The 25528-nt window shown below is 37.8% G+C and overlaps 2 protein-coding genes across 3 annotated transcripts in view; both read right to left on the bottom strand.

Moving 5' to 3' along the window:
* Positions 1 to 124: 124 nt before the first annotated feature.
* cdc42ep4b (CDC42 effector protein (Rho GTPase binding) 4b) lies at positions 125 to 18607 on the bottom strand. Of its 2 annotated transcripts, XM_043253628.1 has the most exons (3): positions 18293 to 18607; positions 1619 to 2850; positions 125 to 681 (listed from the first exon to the last, which is right to left on the bottom strand). In XM_043253628.1, the coding sequence occupies exon 2, from the start codon at positions 2652 to 2654 to the stop codon at positions 1662 to 1664; it is 993 nt and encodes a 330-aa protein (XP_043109563.1). In that variant the 5' UTR covers positions 2655 to 2850; positions 18293 to 18607; the 3' UTR covers positions 125 to 681; positions 1619 to 1661. The 2 variants fall into 2 exon arrangements, with proteins under 2 accessions (XP_043109563.1, XP_043109562.1); XM_043253627.1 differs by having other exon boundaries at positions 125 to 2850.
* Positions 18608 to 18922: 315 nt separating this feature from the next.
* The window catches only part of sdk2b (sidekick cell adhesion molecule 2b), a 314896-nt gene continuing 308290 nt past the window's right edge, over positions 18923 to 25528 (bottom strand). Inside the window, 1 exon segment of the mRNA XM_043254231.1 lies at positions 18923 to 24230. Coding sequence (XP_043110166.1) covers positions 23826 to 24230 — 405 coding nt within the window. The 3' untranslated portion in view covers positions 18923 to 23825.

Genomic DNA, 25528 nt, shown 5'->3' on the forward strand with positions numbered 1-25528 from the left:
ATATATCAATAATGGAATGCTTTTAAATTATCTTCCCAAAACATAACCTTGTGTCATAGGGAATTTTATATATATATATATATATATATATATATATATATATATATATATATATATATATATATATATATATATATATATATATATATATATATATATATATATATATATTTCCCAAAGTGCACAATGAACAATTAATACTTGCTTGGCTACCAGAGAATTAATAGATGGTAACTATTTTATGTTTATGTTTTCTGTGGTAAACCAGAGACCATAGTGTCTTGCCAGTGTTTGCAAATTTGCTAACTGTTAGCATAGTTTGTGAAAGTCTCATAATAGAGACCTAAAAGTGAAGTACGTTACTTCTGTGGCACTAAACAGAATTTCAAAACTGCAGTGTTTTAAACATTACCACTGGTCAAACAAATGAGTAGCACCACCTTCAACCACCTTTTTTTTCCATTTTAGTGCGGCTGATTGTGCAGAAATTACACATTTCATTTTTAAGCTACATTTGTGAAAGCTTTACGTAACTCTGAACATAAAATAGTGTTCTCTCATTTGTAGATGTTAAAGAATTTTAAGAAAGTACATTTAACTGATGCACAAGGTATGGCACTAACTCACAGAGTGGCTACACAAGTTACAATCTCATCATGGGGTGTTGATCTCTCCTCAAACCTAAAAACAGAAACACAAAGAACTATAAGAGTCATTCAGAGATGAAAACCCTCCAGAGCCACTTCTGCTGCTGAGCACAGTTTGAAGTTCAAGGCACTACACTAGACCCTGAATAAGAGAGCTACGCTCTTCATCTCTGAGCCTATACAATGATAATCAAATAACACACTCCTCAGCCCTCTTGACATCAATCCTCATTCACACACACAAAACTGAAGTCATAATTGTTTCCACTTGGACCGATTCTACTGCCTAGAAGTAATGTGACGTCACCACTGCTTTCAATTTCTGCATCCCATGATTGAGAATTTCATGTGACCCGACAGGAAATCCCCTTAAACACACACAGAGCTCTCGACGAAGTCCAGAGCTACAACACAAACAACTCCCGATGGGAAAAAGGTCACATATGCCAGATAATAAAGTGTTCTGTTGAACCTCCAAAACACATTTATGGTACTCCACTCATTAAAGTTTTGTATACAAGGCAAAATTTAGGATATAACTTAAAGACGGAATCAAAAGCTATTAAACATAGGAAACTTAAGACTGTTGGCGTGAGCGTTTTTCAGAGATTAAAGGCATAAGCAAGAGTTCTGCGTCGATCATGGGAGAATGTGAGGCTTGGTTCCACACAAACCTTCTGCATCAGCATTCCAAGCGGTCAACACTGGAATTCATTAATGATACTCACGAGACTATAATTACCATTTGAAATGGAATTCCCTCGCTCCGGCATATACAAACACGCAAGCACATTCCTCTCACAGATGTGGCTGCTCTGGTGAAAGTCACTAGTAACCGTATACCTGAACTAGAAAAATGTAGTGAAAAAGCATTATCAAGGGCTAAAACGTACGTTTTCCCTTTCTTCTCCATTATCAGTCCTCAGAGTCAGCGTGCAAGTTTTCCCAATTACCAATCGACCACAACCCACCTCCACCACTTCTTTTAGTCTTTGCAAAGACTGTTCTGGCACTTTACACCCTAATCTCGTCGTCATCGTCATCATCCATGTAGGAGAAGTCGTCATCGTCTTGAACTCGAGGTGAGCTGTACTTGATGTTGTTCATGTTCACTTCATACATCTGATTGTTGGATTTTTCATCCAGCACGGTGGACCCTGAGCTGGAGAGTGAACAGCTGTCTAGGTGTTGATGGTTCCTGGTTTGGAGCTCTGGGGTGTAGGGGTTGGTGCCTGGTCTTTGGCGTGGGGGCCGGATGGGAGGAAGAGGGTCCTCTTCTTCCACTTCGTTAGGAGGGCTCTGGGGTGGCGAGCTACGTCCCTCGCTACTCTTGCCTTCTTCAAATCCCAGATCGTCATCGTCGAAGCCCTTCTTCTCCATCACGCTCAAGATGTCGCCCAGCATGGATGGACCCAGATCAATGTTGAAGGACATGATGGATTCTGCATGTTTCATGCCTCCGGTGAAAGGAACCGATGGACGCAAATCAGTCAGCTCTCCGAAACTCTTCTCATCCAGCTCTATGTCTGATACAGCATGCGCCGTGGCTCCATTAACTGGCTTTATTTCGTCTTCTGGAAGTTTCTTTAAAGGACTTGAAGACACGCTCTTGGGAAGGTGGACTCCAGTACCACGTCCTGCGTCCTCGTCATTCAAATATGGCAGCGAGATTGCGTTTTTTACATAACTTGGTGAGCCACCAGGGGGCGCCAGTTTGGATTTGTCAAGCTTGTCACGATTGGCAGATTGGGAGCGCTTACTGCTTCGGAATGTACGGGAAAGAAGGCTCTGTTTAGGTGAGCTCTGCTGTACTTCGGGCTCCTTTGGAGGCTCTCCTGAGCGACTGCTAAGAAAGGAGGTGTCTCCGAACGCGTCGCCTCCTCGACCCACGTGCATAGTGTGACGGAAGTCTCCCAGAGGTGCGCTGATCATCTCCGCAGTCAGGTCAGCACGAGAACGCCGCTTTGACTGGGAGGACGAGGACACAAGCTGCTTCAGAATAGGCATGATGACTTCTCAAAATACGGTCCACAGAAAAATTAAATCACCAAAGTCTTTCTTTGCCAAGAGATTAGTCACGCTTTCCTAGGACGGTGTAGATCCAGGATAGTGGTCAGGATGAAAATTCTTCCAAGTATCCAGGACACATGGCCATTTTTATCCTTAAAGTATAGTGTCCAGCTTTCAACATCTGCAAATTGACCTACAACAGAAGAGAAAAGACATCATAAATGTCATTTTATTTTACAAGTCTGACATTTTATTACTTAATTGGATACAGATTCCCTTTTTAGAAACTAAGTTGAACCGTCAGCTGGTAGAAATTATTGAAATTAAACACGATAATTGGAATTTTTCGAACATGCTATTGGCATCAAATGTATGTCCCATACATATTCAATGCATGTCCCATTTTGTTTCAAAGCATTAACTGTAATTGAAACTAGGCTTTGAGAAAGAAAAAGGTGGAACAAATTCATAAAGCATTTCACCACTAAAGCTACTTTAAGTATTATGTAATGCAAGAAAGGAGAGGTGTAAGAGGTCAGAAAAGAAATTCCAATTCTATCCATGAGCCTTTTTATTGTTCTTGGAGGAAGTGTGGTCATGAGAAGCTGACACGTTGCATGTGTTGATTTATAGAGCTCATGTTACTGAAGGACTTACTTTAGCATAGTAGCTACCAAACCACCACATAAACCAAAGCTTTGAACACTTCCAACTCAGTTTGCTATGAACTTATGAACCATCTGTTTACTCAGTGAATCTGGAATTAAACCACAAAAACTGCATGCCAATTCTAGGCTCTAATTAATATTGACTTATACTAACATGTTAGCAGTAGTAGTGGCATTGTACATCAGTGTTCTTAAAGCACACTTGTGAATCAATACTGTTATATATGGACAGTAACTGCAATTGTAATTGTTTTGTGTTTTGTGTTTTGTTTTGTGCAATTGTAATTGTAAAAAACTGTGTTATTATTTATTTATTGTTTTATGAGAGTTCTACTAAACATAACGTTCAAATGAAAGAGGCTATTTTGTACAAATGAAAACAATGCAGACATCGGGTAGTAATGTGGTCCAAGGCACAAATCCAAGTTGCAAATCCCCCTTTCTTTCCAAATTCACTTTGTGATTACATAACCATGAGCTCAGAGGATCCTGGGAGTCCAGAGCTGTAAAGGGTTGCATTTCTTCCTAAATTCAACTCTATCCAGTGCAGAATTCTATGTAGTGTGTGCCAGGCTCTTATATCACGAGGACATCTAGCCCTTTACTCTTTTTTTGTACTCCACTGCAGCTGCCTGAGATTTTCCTTCCAGGCCTAGTGCTGACAAGGTAGTTTTTCCTTTTCCCCAGACACCTTGCTTGCATATTTTACCATTTTTTTTACCATTCCTTCCTATTCATATGCAAGAACTTTAAAGCTTCTGTTTCAACAGAACATTTTGAATCACATTCTTACTGCATTCATCACATTCAAGACTGGGGTCAAATAATGAGAACATTTCAAATTGTAAACAGTTCTTGCAGTCAACAATTGAAAAACACTGTATCCCATAATTATTTATGGATTTGCATTTATTGCTTGAAAGTTTCTTGATTTATCTGCAGTCTAAATTTCAAGTTGTAAGACAATGGCTAAACATTGTATTCAGGTGGTTGTAATTTATGCATTGCATTATTCCACTGATAGAATGGCATGATTTATTAAGGTTCCAAAAACTGCATTAAGACAAAAAAAAAAACAATCTGTTCTGAAATGGTTTATAATTAAATGGGACTTTTGTTTTGAAGAATCACCAATTCTTGTTTCTCAGCCCAGTTTGAAACCACTTTTTTCTTAGTATTTTTCCAACACTTCCCTTTGTCTTTTCTCTTGAAGTGAAACATATTGTATGTCTTGGAAGACTAATGATGGTTGTATCATCCCATTGTAGTGTCACTGTAGAGGGAATGAAAAAAGGAAAGTGAAAAAAAGCTGAATACGAGAGAACTCAAGTGCTATTAGTCACCGAGTTCACTGAACTTACTGATTCCCAACCGAGCACTGTGATTTATGGTTTAATAATCTGATTATCTGCTTCTTTACACAGGGGAGGCCTATTAGCTTTGACTGACCACCAACAGCAAACAAAAGACTTGAGATGCTCCAATCACTCGAACAAACCAAGATCAAAGACACTGAGTTGTACAACAAACGCAATCCTAAAAAAAAGAAACCAGTCTGATTTCTCTGAAACTATGATGGAAATGTTTAAACAAAATGATTGTAGACGTCTAGACGGTTGTTCGCGATTCTCCATGTTTTCAAACATGACTTCATAGCCACCCCCGGGTTGTGTTCAAGCCATCTGGATGAATGAGATCCAGGCAACAATATTCCAAAGACACGTCACCCCACCAAAACATTTGCATCTCTGACAACAAAAGCCCATTGAGCGACTGTAGCTGTGAGAGAACAGAAGAGGGTTTGATAAACGATAAGCTCTCCACTTGAGTCAAAGAACTGGGCGTCTCTGTGGAGGATTCAGCTTTGCCCGCTGGCAGGTTGACCTCATTGTTGAATCACAGCATATCGCCCCACTCCGAGGTCTCTGGATAGATATGTTGTGTGTGTTTGCATGCATGCACAGTAATGCACAACAGCCTAGTCCCTGAATAAAAGATTTCAATCACATAAATCGACTGAATCAAGAATGAGCAGAACATAATGAACTTGAATGCAGTAGTGGTACACAAAACTTATAAAGGATTTCAATAGACTGAAAAGATAGAGGTACATTTTAAAACAATATTTGCTTACGAAGAAAAACAATGGATATAATAAATGGATTTATTTATGACTTTTGATGTATGCTATTTTACTCCGCTGTAGAACAAAATGTGAAAATCTCAGACGTCATTTTACGTAAATTGAAAACCGCTCGGAAATTCCCACAGGAACCCAAGCGGAATTAGCTTTCTGGATTGGCCTGAAAATTGATGTCATAAATCACAAATGAACAGCTCTATTGCTCCAATGGTAGGAAAATCCCTTAATATGAACTCTATATATGGCTCAGAGGGCATGATTAATTGCAATATATCCTAGTTTGCTACAAAAATGTTATATGCAATTAATTCACTTTGTTCTATTAAAGTATTTCCATTACATTACATTAAAAAGTAAAATATACCATTTACCAAGACAAAACTTGCATTACAAAATCATCATACAATGCAAATTTAAAAATATGTAAGCTTGACTGAATTTAAACCTAAAGAAATGAAAAAAAAGAAAAGAAAACAGAATAAATCCTTATTATGAACCCATCATCTCCATATTATTTGACTTTGAGAATTAAAAGCTAAACTAATATTGTTGATTATTTTTATATAAATAGTTAAAAAATTTTAAATATAAAAAACAGTGATTTCATCACCATTATAATTCATTATTTTATATATTCACCTTGTATTGTCAGGACTTGAAAAGCACAGAGAGGCTTCGGTCTTGTTCGTGCCAGTTTCCAGTAATCACACATTCTAAATGCTTCATTACCAGCTCCACTCGGGGGATTTCAGAGCATGTCATTTGTGTTCAGCATCATTACACATCAGTACAAAATCCTAACTGCTCCTGAAAGACAACACACCAGCTAAAAATCCCTCTCCCCCTCTGGACACGTGTGTACAAATCAGAGCTCACCAGAGAGCCACAACAGCTGCACGGACCCTCGTGATGAAACTCGGTGAGGGTCTAAGCACACATCTGCAGGGCCTTGTTTCACAGCCTCCCAACCCGGGATACCAGGAGACCAACATTCGTCAACATTCCTGAGAGTGCAGAGCGCAAACACTCTCACAAGAAAAAATATATTAGTCCGTCTCGTTTGGCAGGAGGCTGTTATGGCTATGATGGTAGAAAAACAAGGGTTGGATTGTGGGTTAAAAAAAAAAATGGAGAAATATTTTGGGTTTAGAGTATGAATGTGGCCATCAAACCCACAGCCGTATTTATATAATGCACTTTTATGCACAAGGGGTTAGGACCAAGGAAAATAAAGCAACCATGCTATATATTATTCATATTGTCACCACAAACATCATTTGGCTCACGTTGAAGTCTCATGATGTCACAATCTCTTGCATAAGATGTAATCTCATGAAAAGCACATGGGAGGAAGTCATCAGAAGAGACGCTCAGCTGAACGTACCGCCAGCTGTCACTTAAAGTTACTGTACTTTTATTTATAGACCTCTTTTAATCTTTTAAGAGTGATCATTACTTATTAAACAGGGTACTGCTGTGCTCTGAAGAAACGCTAGCATATTCCATCAAAAGAGCTGCTCTCTGTTTCAATGACTGACTATCACATCAAGAATGACTATGACATTACACATTATCTTAGTAAGTAGTGACGCTTCTGACATAACATGTAGCTAGATGTCTGTAGTTGTCACATGTCAGTGATGACTATTCACTTAAAAACATGACCAGTTTTTTTTTTTAATACATTATTTTATGAACATTTAACATTCGTTTTAGGCATGTAACGAGTTAAGTAACTTAACACTTACTTAACACCATTTAAACCAGCTATAAACAATCAATACAGCTTATTTGAATTTGCTAAGCATTTTGATTATCTGCCGTAAAATAATTAAATTGCAATGCATTTTCTCGATATGTAAATTCACGCGTGGTTGGTTAGTGTCCTAATGCAGTAAGCATGTCCTTTTCACACGTCCTATATTTGTTGTGTTTAAAAACACCTTGTTCTTTACACCTGAAGTGTGTAAATGCATTACAACAACTCTAGATTCCCATAGGTGTGTTTCTACTTTAAAGTGCAAAACAGCTTAATCGTATCAAGCTAAAAGCTAAATTCTGAAGAAAAAACTGGGGGATTTTCTAAAAGGGGAAGAAAAAGAAAACATACCATATCATAATGGAGCAGTGTCAAAAAAACTAAAGGGAGTACTGTGTGTATTTTGAGTGTGTGTGTTGTGTTCAATTAACCCAGAAACGTTTTTTTCCATTTATTAAAGTCCTACAGCTTTAACAGACATGACAATACTTCCATATGTCTTCTGAAATAATGAACAAAACTTCACCCCTCATGTAGAATATATAGTAATACTCAAAATAGCAATTTACACAAACCAGGACCTTCTTTTAAGCATAAAAAAGCAGTACAGTTGTCAGATGTTATTATTGACTACAGTTACAGCCTGTTTTTCCTGTTAACCCCTCCGCAGGCCTGAGGCCTCATATAGACACCGATATAAGTGGTAAACAAACAGATGGAAATGCACAGTGGTACGGAGAAGATGTGAAGACACCCACCACATCGACCAATAGAATCTCCTTTCACACCTTGAAAAATTCTACACAAACATGATAAACATATGCGTGTATATCCTTTTGCTCCAATAGGAAAGACACTTGAGCACCTGTGTTTATACAAACAGTGAGTGAGCGCAGGCTAAAGACGCTAACACTTTAGCTAAGGCGTTAACGTATGAAAAACTGACATTTTCAACTCCACACAATTGCAACAAAGGTCAAATGGAGCTTTTGATTATCAAAAAGGACACAAAGCAGCATAAAACGGTCCTAAAGGTAATGCACAAAACTAGTGCACTATATTGCGAGTCTCGTTTACAAATCAGGATGGATGTCAGGATCAGATTCTAGTCTGTTCTTCACACAAAACTATTGTAAAGACAGTGGGAACATAAATACACTACGTACATCTTATAGTGATTACATTATACTTAAAGGAATGACCAATATATCATTTCAAATGCAAACTTTTATGTTTAAACAGAAAAAGGAAAAGTTTGAAGTGGCATGAGGGTGAATAAATGATGATTATGATACCCTAGCCCTAACCCTATACCTATCCCTAACCATCATAGAATCTGTTAATAGCCAAAAAAACGAACTCCGACAAGCTAAAGGACAAAGAATCACACACAAAACAACCCCGAGTTCAACCACAGTGCAAAGTAATACTATCAGCCTCCCAGTCTAGTTTCTGAAAGTTTTGTCTTGGCAGGATATTATGCGTTAGCTTAGTCGGCATTCGGCAGCCAGCAGGGTAAACAGATATAGTGTGTGTGTTTGCATTTTAGGTTTCTCTGCCAAACATGCAGAAACTAACCACGAAGATTACACACCAGAAGGCAGAAAACGCAAAAAATCGTGTTTAAACTAGCAAAGCCTCATATTCCAAACACAAACACACCTTCGCGTCTTTTAACCGTTGAGTCTGACTTAAACGTTTAACACTGTACCTCCGAAAGCCATACCTTTTCCTCAAAGCAACAGTTACGGTAACCGTTTCACTTTGTCACTCTTCCTCAAGGTGAAGGTTGCAGCTCTGTAATCACAGCAAATAAAGAGACAGAACGTGCCCTACTAATCAAGCGGATGATTAACTTTCCACTTCACATTCCTGCCTTCTTCCACTGCCAAAGGCCCATGGGTTCAGATCCAGCCAAAAACCCTCGCACAGCTGTGCAATTTTGCATACAAACAGAAAACTCCAAACCCGGGCTGGGGAGAGCAAATAAGAATAGATTTTTGGAAAATTTAAACGTCATAATCTGGTTTCAACTGCTAAGAAGAGGGACTGCTTGGAATTTAGGTACATATCCCTTTCCAAATGGCAAAGAGGAGATCGAGAACGAGAGAGCCAGAAGTGTTGTGTCTGTCCTGGGTGTTGCCGGCAGACTTGGGGCCCGTGTGTCTGGGACGCAAGCTTGAGAGTGTTGAGGAAAAGCAGACACACATCGGGTGGTGCCATCTTGGCAGAGGCGCTACACGATGACGCGCCAGCAACTGGCCACAGTCCTCATAGGGCATCTTCATCCAACTTCTCATTAGGCAGAGAAAATCAGGCCAATGTTACGTGCCTCTGAACAGTTCTGATAGAGAGAGTGGGTAAGCCCTAAATCTAACAACATGTGCAGTGTTACTAAAATGAATGGCCATATTCTGCAAACCCCTCTAGTGTTTTTTTTAAGCTTAGCCTATGTCACAAATAACAACATGAAAGACTAATAAATTGTATAATAAATATCCTGCATGGTGGTTGGAGGTGTTAATAGGAAGCGAAAAAATAAAGAAAAAAAAAGTGAAAATCCACAGTTCTCTGTATTAATTTCGGCACCAAAGCAAAACACAAGCATGCTAATAAAAATAAATAAACACTATTTTTATTATGAATTATCAAAATAAAATGTACACAAATCAATGCCACTCTTTTCTTATTTGAAATTGTGTTTCAAGTATTTCAACATGTAATCACAAATAATCTTTCATTTAATAAAAAAAATTGCATTTTCAGTTTCAATAAAATTTATTTATTTTATTTATGATAAAAATAAAGAATAAATATTGTGTGATAATTTATTTTAAAATAAACTTGTATCAATTAAACAGTATAGTAGTAGTAGTAGTAGTAGCCTATCACATACATTCTGAATAATAGTCAGATTTATGGCGCAGTGTCTAAACCAAACTTTTATTTTGGCGGGTTGCCGTGAATACCTTTACATTTCTGTGTGTGTGTGTATATATAATATGATGCTGGTGTTACTCAAGTCAAGTCAAGTAAAAAGGTCAAATGCACATGAAGTGACTCTCAGAGCAGTTCTGGAGATGTTTATGTATTTATGTCCTCGTTTAGACGGCAGATGCTGGAATCATCGCGAGAGTCACGCGCGCTTCAGTGTAGTAAACAAAACCGCGCGTGCCTTCCATTCATCACAATATTCATATTTAAATCGACTTCCCGACCCCCACTTCCCGTGCCTATGTTAAGCTAACTAATATTTTAAATACTTTTGTGGGTTTCAATAGATAATAAAAGGATCTAATTAATAAACAACTACTATTTGAATACTTAACGCATACAAAAAAAAAAAAAAAAAAAAACATTAAAAAAAGCATTTAAGTTGTGGGACAGCAGTTAGTTTTTAATCAAATACATGACTGAATACAAAACAAATATAACCTATTAGGATTAATGTGGTTTGTAATTGGTAAAATGTGTTGGAAAAAAATATGTCCGGAATATGCCTAATTATTATACATGTGTGTAATGAAAAATGTATATAATACAATATACTATTCAACTTACTCTTTAACATGAAACAGTTTATGTGGGAGCACAAGCTATGCCCCTACATTACAGATGCTTTCATTTTAATTTGAAATAGAATTAGGTTTATTTAGATACTTGTGTAAAAAGTGGCACAGCTTACCCCACTCTCCCTATATGTGGTCTATCATGCTCAATTGTCCACACAGCTACAATTTATGAAGCACTTTCCTCAAGTCAAACAGATAAAGACGACATCTCTCGACTGATCTTCTCAAACAGCTTCAAATGGTGAAATGCAGACTTTGGACAACTTGGGGTCATTTATCTTTTCTGTCGGAGTTCAAAAGTTGAACCAGTTTAGAAATAATGTTGAGATCTGAAAGCACATTTTCACCAATCCTGCTGTTTCTGTAGGTCTCTCTCCGTGATATGTGTGCCAATAAATGTGTCTGCAGTGTGATTCAACGCAGGAGGAGGCTCAGTTTGTTTATGTTATACATCACAGACAGTATAAAGCCCGTCTTTCAAAACAGTTTCCTTCACAGGTACACAAGACACCAGTCCAGCAGCATTTTTTTAAGGCAGCACCCAAGGAAGAAAAAAAAAAAAAAAAGATGTATAATTTACAACTTTCTGTTTTGCTAAGAGGAATTCCCCATCGGCATCAAAGCAATACACAAGGAGTCTGAGAAACCCAAAGTTGCACAATTTAGTGATTAATGAGTGACATTTTTACATCCTAAACAAGCTGAGAAGGTTCTAAGAAGGTCTCAGAGACTGACCTGGATTGTACATTTACAGAGAAAACACCAGTTTTCAGATGAAACAAGCCAGCCTAACCTAAAATACAATCTCAAAACCCGCAACGAGACTTCCCACAATCCTTTGCGCGTTAAAACACGAATTTAATGAGAACATCATACATGTACAACTTTGCTGCTATGGGAGTTTTACACAAACACAAGCAATTATTATCATTCATGATTTTACTTTAGTGTATCCCCAAAGTCCTTTTTATTAGAGAAGTAGTTACATAAATAGTTCAGGTGCGCAGTTTCATTTACTGCATACATTTTAGCCTCTGCTGCCTTCATATACGAGCACATCAACAGATGAAAATAATCTCTACAACTGCTATAGGAGTCACTTCATCAGCATTTTACCTTTTTCTTGGAAAGACTAACTATTACCATATCATAAACAGACATTTTAAAAGGTCTTCACAGAAACCAGTCAAAATAAAAGTTTTAAGAAACTGTGACATAATTATTTTACTTAATGTAATAATGATATAATGATAGTACAACTAATAACATTGTATTTAAATAATGTTTTAATAATAAACAATTCATAAGCTCTTATACTTTTAATGAAATGAAGTTAAATCCCATATTCTTCAATTACCTAGACATGCTTTTTGATCAATAACATTTTACTTAATCATTAAAACAGAGTCTAGAAAAAAAAAATCATTTGGGAAAATAGTAAAGCTGATTTAATAGGGAACTATTTAATATAAGTCACGGCAATCGAAAAAATATAGTGGTAGACACAAACACCTTAAACGATTAAAACCTATTTCGCATGCCATCACAACAAGTTGGAAGCAGTTAGATCTTTTTAATTAATTCTAACTTGTAATTAAAAGATTGAAAAAGACAAGTTTTACTAGTCAGAAACTCATAATTATAGTAATTGTGACTCGACGTCGCCTACAAAGCATCAGACAACAACAGCTATCCTGCAATGACGAAATACCAATTAACCTAAGGTGTAAAAAAAACAAAAACAAAACAAAAGCCTTCTCATGCATGATTTTCATCAGCTAATAAACCCATGTAAATCTTTCTTAAAGGAGCCGGTGTTTATGTTCCCATGAATGCATGCATGACGTTGTTCAGGCACTGATTGCTAGCAGACAGCTGTCAGAACTGTTCAGCTCTAGCAGGTCTGAAAAGAGCAAGGTCTCACTTTACACTTCAAACCAGATGTTCCTGGTCACAGGAGAAGCAAATCTCCAAATCAGTTCAGTGACTAAGAACTATTTCTCAAAGCAGAATCAATTGCACAGTCACTATTACAAACCAGAAAACTATGATGGTAACGGTGGTTAAAACGCATTATGGCAACATTTAATTAGTTTGCATTTATCGTGATGTACAGACGGTGCCTTTGGTGAACGCAGTTTCAACAGCACCACCGTGGTGTTATTTTCCAACAATAGCATTAAATGCTCCCTAAAACACTTAATCTGAAATCAACAACACATAAAGACCGAGATTGATTTCCGTCGTTTAAAATAGGAAGCATGACTGAGCCGATCGATACAACACTCCACCTTCAACAAACACACACACTGACCTACTGTCTGAGTTTACTGAAGCACATAAGTGATCCTCCACAGGACAAGGCCTCTGGAAACGCCCAACTGTCTGCCCTCAAAGACGCCCAAACTATGGAAGTCAAAGCGATCACAATAGACTTAAATAAACAGGCCACTGAAATGGAGCTTAACGAAGAAACGATTTGAAGTATGAGACAATCCTTTTACACAAACAAAAGGAGGAGAAATGTATCTAACACGGCCACAGCTACAAATAAACCTCAAAATCTTTGAAAATGGGATGCTTTGCTTATTTTGCGAAACCCGTGTCACAATCAAACAAAACAAAGCTTAAAATAAACCCAATCTTAAAAGAAACTTAAACAGCATCCATGCAGGGTGCTTATGTGAGCAGAGACTGGGGCAGGTTCCTTACTGTACAAAAAAAAAATATATATAAAAAAATAAAATAATAATAAACTAAACAAATACTTAAATAAAAAAACAAACATAAAATCAATATCACCGCTACATTTCTATGGCAAGTTTGGCTAGATGGTGGGTGGAGCAAAGAGAAAGGATCATTTTGGTCCATTTTGAAAACACGACTATTAAACTGCTAGTAATCTATGAAAATATAAACACCACACACGATTTTTCGATATTTATGTGTTAAATGTCCATGAATTCGGGCCAAATTGGTGGGTTACGTTGAGCATAATGACACTGAGTGACAGAGGGCATATGGACCTATAAAGACCTATAAGGATATTGGATTACTCAAGTGAAGCCAAGACAATCTGGAACGGGAATGGACACTTATAGAGAAAAGAATTCCTCCTTTTCTCTTTTCACCAGCCACATGCTTGAGGGAGACCACCTGTTACTCTATTCAAGAGAAAGAAGGAAACTGATTGAAAGAAAGTGTTAAATAAGCCAATGTAAAGAATAAAAGAGAAAAGACGGTGAAAAACATAAGGGATGGGGTATTTTTCTTTTTGGAAATTATGGCAATTATAATCATTCTTAGTGGATAAACACAATCATCACGATTGACGAACACGGATAAACTATCAGTAAGTTGAAAAAAAAAAAAAAAAGTGACAAACACACTAATAGTATCATTACCGGCTTACATGCAAAACAAAAAGCAAAGGGCCAGAACACACATAAAATGGCAACAAAATTACAAAGCAATCTGTGCGAAATGTGGCTGGACTAGTTGTTGGGCTGTGCCAACTATTAGAAATAATATGCTTCGAGGTTTTGACTAAAAATGAAACAAGAAAGTCGAGAGCTACTTTGACAGGGAGTGATGCTAATACAGTCACTCCAAAAATGTTCGGTTCAACCCAAAGAAAACCACCCGTCTTCAGCTCAGAGGAGTGACTTTCAGCTTCTACGTGATTACGGCGCCTTAAACAGGTTTTACACCTTTCAACACCAACACAGCAATCATAATTTTGCCATTTCAAAAATGAGGGTGGCTGAAATAAGACACAATAAATCTGTCTGAGATTCAATGGTTGTCATCTCGAAAGCAAAGGTTACTTAAGCACATGGGTTGCTTCAGGCTGGAGTATGTGAAGAAACTAGTTCCTTATCGGTGTTCATCAACGAGAAGTTCACAACACAGACGATGAGTAGTCTGGCAGTCGTTTTGACTATCGTCTGTTAGTTTACATTACGGCTAATGTTACCGGAGTCCCACATGTCAAGGCTTTTAACTACCAGAATAAAGTCTGATCGACTTATTCTGTCCAAGTACACAAAAAGACTGTCACCCATCACAGCTATACGAGATGCAACTTCATCTAAAATAATGAAATTGACCTAAAAGGAAGAAAACTGCTGGCCAATCAGATTACATTAGCTTTTATTCTGCCATTTTTGTAAGTGAAGGCTGTGGGTGGCCAGGAAGTGTGCCACCCAAAGCTATAACGTCTATATGATACTGGTAAACCTTTAACCATTGGTCGAGATGGGAAGTGAATCATTTTCTAGGAAAGCGTAGCATAGCTTCTTTAGCTGTTAAAACACAACGGCAGCGCATATTGATATCAAGCGAGTTAATAAAGATCGCAAACTACACTAGTTAACAGAAAGTTAAACAAGGTCGTATGACAGGATTCCTACGGACTCAACGCTACAGGGTTTTGGTCTTCTTGGAATCAGGAGAACTGGCTCATTGCCCGGTGTCAGTGGGGGTCAGCCTGTAGGACGGCGGGAGGCTCGCTTTCGGAGGAATACGCTTCTCTGCCTCTAGTATGTCAGATTCCTGAGGCCTCGGCTGGGCTCGACGCAAAGGGCTCGGGTCGTCTTATTCAAGCACACGACGAGAGGAGACGGCGCAAAAATATTGACTCTTGGCAAGAACCGTGGTTAAAATAGTTTTACTTTCCCTTGAGTTCTGATATGAATGCAATACAGCTTTCCCCAGTTCAAAGTCTTCTAAGTAAAAGATAACAATATCTCGCAGCCGTTTCCTGTCATTGTATAATAAATTGCATGCTGTGTTGCTCAAACGCAATTTTGCGTCACACCAATATTAAATATAAAATTTATAAAACAATATAAAATTGTAGCCTAATTTAAAAAATACTTATTAAAGAATAAATGTATACTTTTTTTTTTTTTTTTTTTTGAAAGAAAATAATACTTTTATTCGGCAAAAGCTGAAAAGGTTTTGTTTTTTTTCCAAGCTCCTTTGAACTTCCTATTCATGAATCACAGTTTCTACAAAAATAATAGCACCAGTATTTTCAACAATGATAAATGAAGATATGTTTGTTGAGCAGCAAAATCAGCAAAAAAAAAAATTAATAAAAAAAAGAAAAAATACACACACAGACATCTATCTATCTATCTTTTTGTTTTTTTGAACGAAAGGCAGTCTATAGTTTGACCTAACATGAATGGTGCAACAAACATCTATGATACAGACTGGATGGGAGGGGTTGAAGTTTAGTTATCTAGAAAGGCCGGGAACACCCATGATTACCAACCACCATAAAACAGCTTACACACAAACCTGTGGGCTAAATTTGGGAAGGTTAAGTTTTCAAAGCCCCCCCTGGTTGAACTTTAGTCCCTTTGAAAGTAGACATTCGACCTCCCAGAGTGTGTGTCGACAGCTGGGCTGATTACATCACAGGAGCCATATCTGAGAGCACAACCGACTCATGCTGCTGAGTCACAAGAAAGCACCGTGATGTTCGTACACTAAGAGCTGTTCATATTATTGAGCCGCTCACACACCGCAGATAAATCACTTCACATCGGCAGTGGACGGGAAGACAGCCAGCTGCATTACTACAAATCCACACACACACACTTACTCACTGAAGCTCTCCACACACATAAGCATGAAAAAAACGTTGCTGACGCATTTCAAACCATTTCGAAAAATCACAAAATGACACTTTTTTTCTGCTTGGATTATAGGCTGCAACACTAAATAATAGCAAAACAACTGGAATGACACCGAACCATTGGGAATGACAGGACTAAATGACAGTCACTTTCATTTTGGAGTAAAAAAAATGCATGAGATTCGATTTTAAAAGTGACGGAAAAGAGGGAATGGGGCTGCAAAGTTATGGGGGAGAGAGACAATGAGGAAAAAAGAAAGAGTGGAAAAAGAACACAGCATTTATCCATCCGTCTAGCAGGTTGACCTTAACACACACACACACACAGAGAGAGAGAGAGAGAGAGAGAGAGAGATAGAGAACGAACGACCTTGGCCTACATCTCCCAGGCTACAATTTAGACCTGAAGCGTCTCTCTGCCTGCCTGCCCTCTTAACAGGAATATTAAAACGAGGCAGCTTTGACTCCAGACATGCACCAAATTTTTTGGACAATCTGTGCAGAAACCGGCCTGAAAGTCCAAGCAGCAGGGTTGCTCAGGAACACTTAATGCACCCTTTCACAAATATTGATACAGAGAATGACAAAAACGTCAAAAGGTTAAGGGTCAAGGCTCTGGACCACACAACACTCAACTTGCGGCAGTGCTCATTTGCTCAGATGAACAGAGATTTTGATAAGAAATTAGAACGCCCTTTCTTCTTTGAGCAAAATGATTGCATCCGAACATTTTTTTTTAAAAGTCAACCCAGGATAATCACAAGTTGATTGTGCTGTTGAAACAACCCATTAGGGTCAATCAATTTCACTCTGATAACCTTTTACAATACTAGAGCGCTTGCCAGCTTTGTGCAAACAACAGTTTGGGCCGTTAGACTAACGAACCATGAAAATGCAGCTGTCTGACCAATATATATTATGCAAGAGATGCAACCAAGGGGTTCGGGACATCTGGAAATCCGCAAAAGAAGTTCTTGGAATACTTTACTCGGATTCCCGTTTCATTGCAACGTGGACTTTTTCATTTCTCCAAGCGGTTACGTAACACTTCGTTCTGTTCGCTACAATTCCACAACTTTTTCTTCGGATCAGAAGCGAGCAGCAAGCTAACAGCCTGACACCAGCTTCAAGCTCCAACCTGGCATTTAACACCACAATACTAATGACAAAAAAAAAAAAAAATCACAAGCTCCTCGTTTTCCCTTTCAGCTTTCCATCCCAACCAGATGCATGTCAAAGACCACCATTAGAGGCCACTTGTTAACTGCTCAACTTCACACTGTGCATTGGTAGCCTACAACACTTCCAATGTAGGTCAATGGCAAAATGCAGATAGGTTTGGTAAATTATTTTGGCTGTAAAACAGAAGCACTGTGAATTAACTCTGTGTTATTATACATGGGTGTTAATAAACATTAACATTTTAATTTACTACAGTTCAATAAAACATTTTTTTTCCTCCTGGAAATACAATTCTAACAATTATAAATGCTGATAATTATTTAATGCAATTTAGGGTAAAATAAGGCTAAATTAAAAACCACTATACGAAGCAAAGTACACACAGTAGAGGAATGTCTGAACACTGACGCATTAAAATAGTAAAAAATCTGGACATGTAAGGTCAAAATGACATTCAAGTGAATGAGATATCTGTCCGACAGGTCAGTTTTTTTTCTGCAGGTCAGAAAAAAAAATTCTGTATGAAAACTTATATCAGCGCGCGACAACTGAATAGCAAAGAGCTTCATTGTATCTCCAAGTGTACTTTTATTTTAAGTTCTGATGGGACCTCTTGGAGTATGTCGCACAAACTAAATCATTTATGCACACAGTGAAGTCTTACCACTGTTTTCTCCGTAGTACTGGATCCCAGGAGCCTCAACGCCAAGTTGAGCTTCTCGTCCAACAACAATAGAGCAAGTTCAATGGAATCACGCTCCAAACAAAAGAGAAGTGAATGATAACCAAACACACGCTCGGCCTGACGGATGCTTCCAGTATCCTTCAAACTTCAGACAGCTTTATGTTGCAACCACGCGTTTTTGGATAATCAAAAGTGACTAAACGGCACAAATAACGCGGAATCCGGACGAGCGCGTCTACACGTACTGACTGTTCAAAGCGCGATGGCGCACTAACGTAGTTCAAGAGTCCTCAGACTCTGTGTGTGTGTGAGTGAGTGTGGCGTCGCCCCGCCCACAACCCCGCCCCTTGTATCAGCATAAGCGATTGCGCTCCACCTCTTTCTAATGTGGGATCAGTCTCCCAGTGCCTCTTAAAGGACCAGTACTGCAGCTAAATAGATTGAGACTGTATTTCGCGTCCATTTATTTTAATATAAATGTACATATAATACATCCATAAGTGTTTACACATTTTTATATATTTATAAGTATTCAATGGTAATGTATTGTGTTCATATAAATTAAACCATTGTGATAATATAGTATAACAATATGCATACAAATAATTTCACACTTGTTTGATTTTGTTTCATTTTATTTAGAAAATAATATAATTCTGTCATCAGGTCAACTTATTTATTTTTATTATTATTTTTCTTTTCCAAAGACAAAGAATTATACCCAAAGCCAGATGATCATTAACTGCTTAAGAGCTCCTTCAAGTGATTGTTACTTTGTGTGTGTGTGTGTGTGTATATATATATATATATATATATATATATATATATATATATATATATATATATATATATATATATATATATATTGTCTAGTACAGAATATACATCTTTGATCACAGAGTAAGAGTACAACCTTGGCACTAAACACTTTATATATTATAATACAATATATCCCATTTCAGACATTTTTAAAAGTCCTTAGATGCAGCACTGGTATATAATATTGAGGAAGTAAATCACTCCACAGGAAAAGACAAAAATAAACACATTTTAAATGAACAAATATAAAAAAAACCCAAATGAACTATAACGAGGCAAATAGACATCTTTACAAAAGTAATAATGATCACCTTTTGTCTGCGAATGAAAAAAAAAAAGCTAAATTTCTGTTTGATTACAGTTGTGGTTACGGTTACCAAGTGGATTGATGACGCAATAACCACACTAAACAAATGAGACAAACCCCGTCCACATACATCCTCTTCAGCCGGGTGATTCATAGTGACATATGCGACTCGAGTGGTCATATTTGCAAACTGCCATACAACGAAATGCAGGCCCTTCGAACATCTTAACACGATAAACAATAAACATACATCTGAACAGACCTTCATTTACGCTCTCTGTTTCAAAACACTTCTTTTGGTTTAAGTTCTACACAAATCCGAAAGGCAAAATGTGTTAAAAATCCCACCGTCACACACAAAAAGAGACAAACATGAGGTTATTTTGTACAATACGTCCGCACGCTAAATCTCACTTACCCAGGCGGCGAAGAAAAAAATTGTAGTTCTAAGCATTTTGACCGTCTCGTTGCGTCCACAGAAACAGTCCAACCATACATAACATCAGGGATCAAAAACAGCATAATAACCAAAAACAGACAAAATAACGTCAAAGTAAGAGTATTTCAGGTATATGGAAATCCAAATGGCACACCTGAATTTTAAGGCAGGAATAAATATGTTTTGTATGTATTAGAGCTGTAAAACCACCACACTTTTACAAACTTTTTACAGTCTTCTCTTCAAACCAGCTTATAAAAAGCCGCCAAAGTGGTCAAAAAATTCCCATAACTTTTCAAAAAGGTGATTACTTCCTGACACGACCTTTATAGTGCTTGCAAACGAGCTGATCAATGGGCTTATATCCAGTGATAAAACTCCACTCTGTAATTGCCATCAAAAGCATTTATCCAGTCGTTTGATCTCAACACGGTGCATATTACCCTCCTGCGAGATATAATTTAATAATTAACACAAAATTCAAAGACGTAACCTCAAACAGGAAGTGACCGCAGATGGTTAAAAAAAGAATCACAGCTGCAGAGCTTCACGAGCACCTTTGAATGAAACATTGCATTGCTGGCCAGATGTTGGACAAATTGCTAACTCTGCTTTTGCTTACTTCATTTTTGACCTGATTGCATGATGCAAAAAATAAAATAAAATAAAAAAAATAACAATTAATTTTAAATAAATAATGATTATAATAATTCAAAATAAAATTAATTCAAAATAAATACATGTAAAAAAAAAAAAAGTTTTTAGATTGATATATTGAAAAGTCATTTCAATTTAACTTCATTCAGTTTAGAATAATACCTAAACACAGCACTATGCGTTCCCAATTCTTATATAACCCAAGATTATATAAGCATATTTTCCATTTATATCTGTTTGACTGGTGCACATTAATCATTTATCTGTCAGAAGCCATTTAAGTTGACTTCAGGTATGCAGTGCTCAGAAACACCTGTGTTTGATTTGACCTTTCTTATGGAGAAGAACATGACGAATATAAATCCACGCTTTGAAACATGTTTCTCCACTGAAGTCATGTTCTTATGACTGTTACATTAGTTATGTTTAAATGAATTAGCTTTAAACAGGAAATTAGGTTTAATAGGACACAAAAGCTTGAGCTGAGATGAATATGAAATAGAATCTCCCTCCATTTAATTATATTCCTGTCCTGTTTTGCTTCTGACATCATTAATGTATAAATAAAAGGGTCTCATTCTTGCCAGGATGAAAAAAGCTATTTGTAATGGGAAAAAAAGACAGTGTTAAAATCACACTTGAGTTGTCACCACAAAAACAAAATGAATGGAAACAGAGAAATAAAGATAATGTCTTTATAAGATAATGATAATGTAAATTGAATCATGACTGACTGGCTTTATTCTCTCTGAACCTGAGGGAGCAGTGTAACTGCAGGCTAGCTGGAGGCAACAGATGCTGCCAACATAACAGGATTTCACAGGTCTGCTGATCCGCTTTATCTATACTCATTAAACCAATCAGAGCAACGGGATGGGGAAATATGAGTGGCAGGCCACGTATATGTCCGTCACAGTGTTAGGATGGATTTTTACACTGTTAGTAGGAAATGAAGAAATGAAATAACACTCATTATGTGGTGGTGATTTTTCCAAGTAGTTGGACCTGGAAAATTAGGGTTAGGTTAGAAATGTATTCGCAAGCACATAATCGCATGCTGGCACACTTGGCCAAGGGATATTCCCATTAAACAGAGTTTGGAATATTCCAAAACCAACAAATGATGACAAAAGCATTCGTTCACTATATTAATTAAGCCTAAGAAATCCACTATTCCTTCCTGTCTGAAGCCCCTGGTCCAAATTAAGTTATTCCTAAAATGGTAAATTATTGTGATGTTTTATATCACCTCTGCAATATGTTGCCTCCTCCGTTGCTCTCAACACCAAATGACTCTGTGTTAACCAGGTGAAACAAGTTTCACGCTACAAATTTGCCCACCCTAACCAGAGTGTTTCATTTCCCGTTGACTTCCATCGTATTTTCTGTCCAAACAATGAAAGTACATTTGGAACAGAAACTGCTGTGCTACCGACATTTTTCAAAATGTCTTCTTTGTATGTTCTGCAGAAGAAAGAAATTCATACAGGTTCGGAACGCCATGATTGCGAGTTAGTTTTGGAGTTCCTTGGTCAAGCAGTCTCACTGGAATTCTTGTGATGGTTATCCAGCTTCATATGTTGATTTATCAGCTGGAGTAGCACCAATAGAATTCAGATCTTGTTATCTTCAGTAGCTCCTGGATAAGACTAAGTCATGGTGTGCGGTAGTCTCAACAGCTAAAGTAATATGTTTTTAAGGACACTTTCACTTAGATTTACTCACTTCCTCTCCTACATTAGTCACTCATAACCCATAAACGCTCACTACTCGCGCCCTTCAATGTTCAAACCAATAACGTTTGCAGAAAACATAATTTATTTAGGAATATACTGTGTTCAGGCAGACTGAGCATGTGATTGACCTTGTTTATACAGACAGTAAAATCACTTCACGGAAAAGAAAGAGCAAACAACATCATTAAACCTCACAAGTAAGCTGTGCAAGTGCCTTTTAGTTCTCTGCTGGCATCGTGTTGGGTCCCTTAGTCCATTTTCTTTTATCTTCAGTAACTTTGAATAGCCGCGCCAAAGCGAAGTGGTGAAAAATCCGAAGTTCACAGGTACAATACATTTGCTTGGTTGCACAATCTTTGAAACGTCGTCAGCTTCTATGACGCTATGTCTTGCCAGATGATCAGGAAAGGGTAAATCTGAGAGGTGATGTGTATGCTTGACATCCAGCTCCGCCTGAGATGCTGGCAAATCTCCGATATCCGCTGTTTACTGACGTTTGCGTCCGGCGTTACCGATTACGCGGCGGAAGTGCAACCTGAAGCTCAGGATGACATCATAGAGTCAAATCAAAAGGAGCAACAAATGACCCCGCCCACCACATACACCGCTGCTGACATGAATGGCTCTGAATATAAATGAATCCAGAGCAATAGTATAATAATATCATAGTGAATCAGACTCTTACATATTTGGCCTTCCATAAGTTTCACGAGGGAAAATATACTCGTACTCAACTTTACAAACAATCTACATTTTACCTCTGAAAAAAACCCCAAAAAAACTAAAAACATTCAATACACAGATTCGCATGAAGCACTTAATTTGACCTTTGGCCTTTTCAGAGCACTGGTGAACACTGACCTGCGACATCAATAAATGATGCTGGCTTTCTAACTCAAACATGTGCTAAGTGCAGGCGGGTCTTTATCAGATCATAGTCTCTAGTCAAACGAACTTTAACCTCTCGTAATCACAGCAGTACTTCGTCATCTGTGTAAGAACAAAAATACCACACCGTTTAGCGTTTTTCTTGATGCGGTCCAAGTGCTTAGAATTTCTCCCTAGCCTTTTTAAATTCTTTTCATGTGTCGGTGCTTTTGTCCAGCATTCGTAACGTAGTGTTGGCGTTGTACTCTTTTGTGGAACTCGATTAAACAAAAGAACCCATAACAACAAAATGAAAAAGCAAACGAAAGGAATTGTTTGAACAATAAAAAAAAGTCATGCAGTTTGTTCAGACAGCACAAAAAACCCAAACCGAAACAAACAAAGCTCACCGATGCCTTTACGTGTCTTTCCAAGTGATTGTCTTTCATCAAAAGCGAAACACGCTGAACACACACAAGCAAAGAAACGAAACGAGAACCTAAACTGTGCGATCAAAGAAAGTATACGAAAATAAAAATCAGCTTGCAATGACAAGTAAAGCACAACAGATTCAGGGCTGATGTTTGTTGTCGTTCTTCTATAGACGTGAGTTTGACCAGGCGTTGGGGAAAATAAGAGATCCCCTGCCTTCGTTTTGAATTTCCGTGTATAGATATCTTCATACTATCAAACGAAGGAGGAGAAGCCAGCGATGGGAGCCCGGGAGCCTGGGGCCAAGCTGCTTGGGGGTCGATAAAGTGTGCCGTGCTGACTGGGTGGGTTGGAGCTCTGCTGGGATGGAGTGGGAGTCCGGCTGCCCTTGGGTCTAAACAGACTGCCAGTCTGGGACTGGCTCTGGGGCGTAGGGGAACTGAGCTGGGGGGGAACGGGGTAGAGGGGCAGAGGCGGCGGAGGGGCGCAGGGTTCAGGCTCTCCAGACTCCGATTCGGTGTAGTTGTAGGCCTGCGCTCGGGAGATTCCCTTCTGCTGCCTGCGCCAGGAGTTGTAGTAGGTGGGGTCGCTGATGTAGTGGTTGACGAAGGAATGGGTCTTCTGTCGGTTGGGGTCCACTTCGTATTCGCTGTCACTGCCCTGGGGTGCAAAAAGAGAGAAAGAATGAGGCAGAATCATTTCAAGAATCTCAAGAGGGAGATGATTTGAAGAGGTGTCCGTTCAATCCATAGAACTAGAGGTTCTACTAGAAATGAGCATTTTACATCACTTTGGCAGTTGGGTTGTCTTCTTTCCTGCTGTATTTGTATTTTTTATATACAATACTGGGGTCAGTAAGAATTTTTTAAACTAAATTAATACTTTTATTCAGCCAGGATGCATTAAATTGATCTGTTTATGCTGCTGTTTGAACTTTTCATTTAGTAAAAATCCTCAAGCAGCACAACTATATTCAGGATTGGTGATAATAACAAATTCTTTTTGAGCAGCAAATCTAAAAAAAAAAATTATGTGATGCCTTTCCATGAGCTTAATAGGAATGCATTCGATTTTAAAATATATGAAATAAAAAATACATTTGTAAATTGTAATAATATTTCATAATATTCCTAGTTTTATTTCATTTTTGATCAGATAAATGCAGCCTTGGTCATGGTAGAACATTTGTGATAATTATAATTCAAAATATATTTTTGTGGGTAGTTCATCTTAAAAAGTACCCAACTATCATGTAGTCATATCATATCAATTACCATAGCAGATTGTTTCTGAATTGACAAACCATTGGCTACAATGGGTGTTAATAAAGTTAATAACAGAACATAAATAATGGTTGAGAAGTGTGAGTTTGTCGAAAATGATCGTTATTCATTCAATCACAAAACATCTGATTTACATTCATCATCATCATCACTGTATATATGTAAAGCAATCTTCAAGATACCAGTTTACTGTTGGGTAAAATACTGTAAAGCTTTCTAAAGGGACACTGACAAGCTCTCAAGACCACAAGAACTTGTGTAGCAAGAGCTCATTTAGTTTTATCAAACAGTATTGCAAGTAGTTTATCTTTTTTAATCTGCTCTTGCAAAGTGAAAAAGACAACAGACATGACGACAGCCTGAATAAATGAAGAATATGCAATGAATTAATCTGCTGGACTCTACTTGCAATCTCTAATGTCCTTCTCTAAATCACAAAGTGTTATTTGCTGTGGGAGGGAAGTAGTGAAATGCAGCAGACCACATCTAATTTTGAATCTGTCAAAAATGACCATAAACAGAACGGAAAGCCAAAAAAGGGAGGGAGGAAGCAAAAAAGGCTCTGTCTATCATTTAAAAATAACCTCACTGCTTTATGGCAACCAATTTTCTCCTTTGGTACCAATCACACGCTGCGTTTAGGGTGGGGTTTTGACCATGTATGCATGAATTTCA

This window comes from Puntigrus tetrazona, chromosome 12 (genome assembly GCF_018831695.1).
Source record: "Puntigrus tetrazona isolate hp1 chromosome 12, ASM1883169v1, whole genome shotgun sequence".
Lineage (NCBI taxonomy): Eukaryota > Metazoa > Chordata > Actinopteri > Cypriniformes > Cyprinidae > Puntigrus > Puntigrus tetrazona.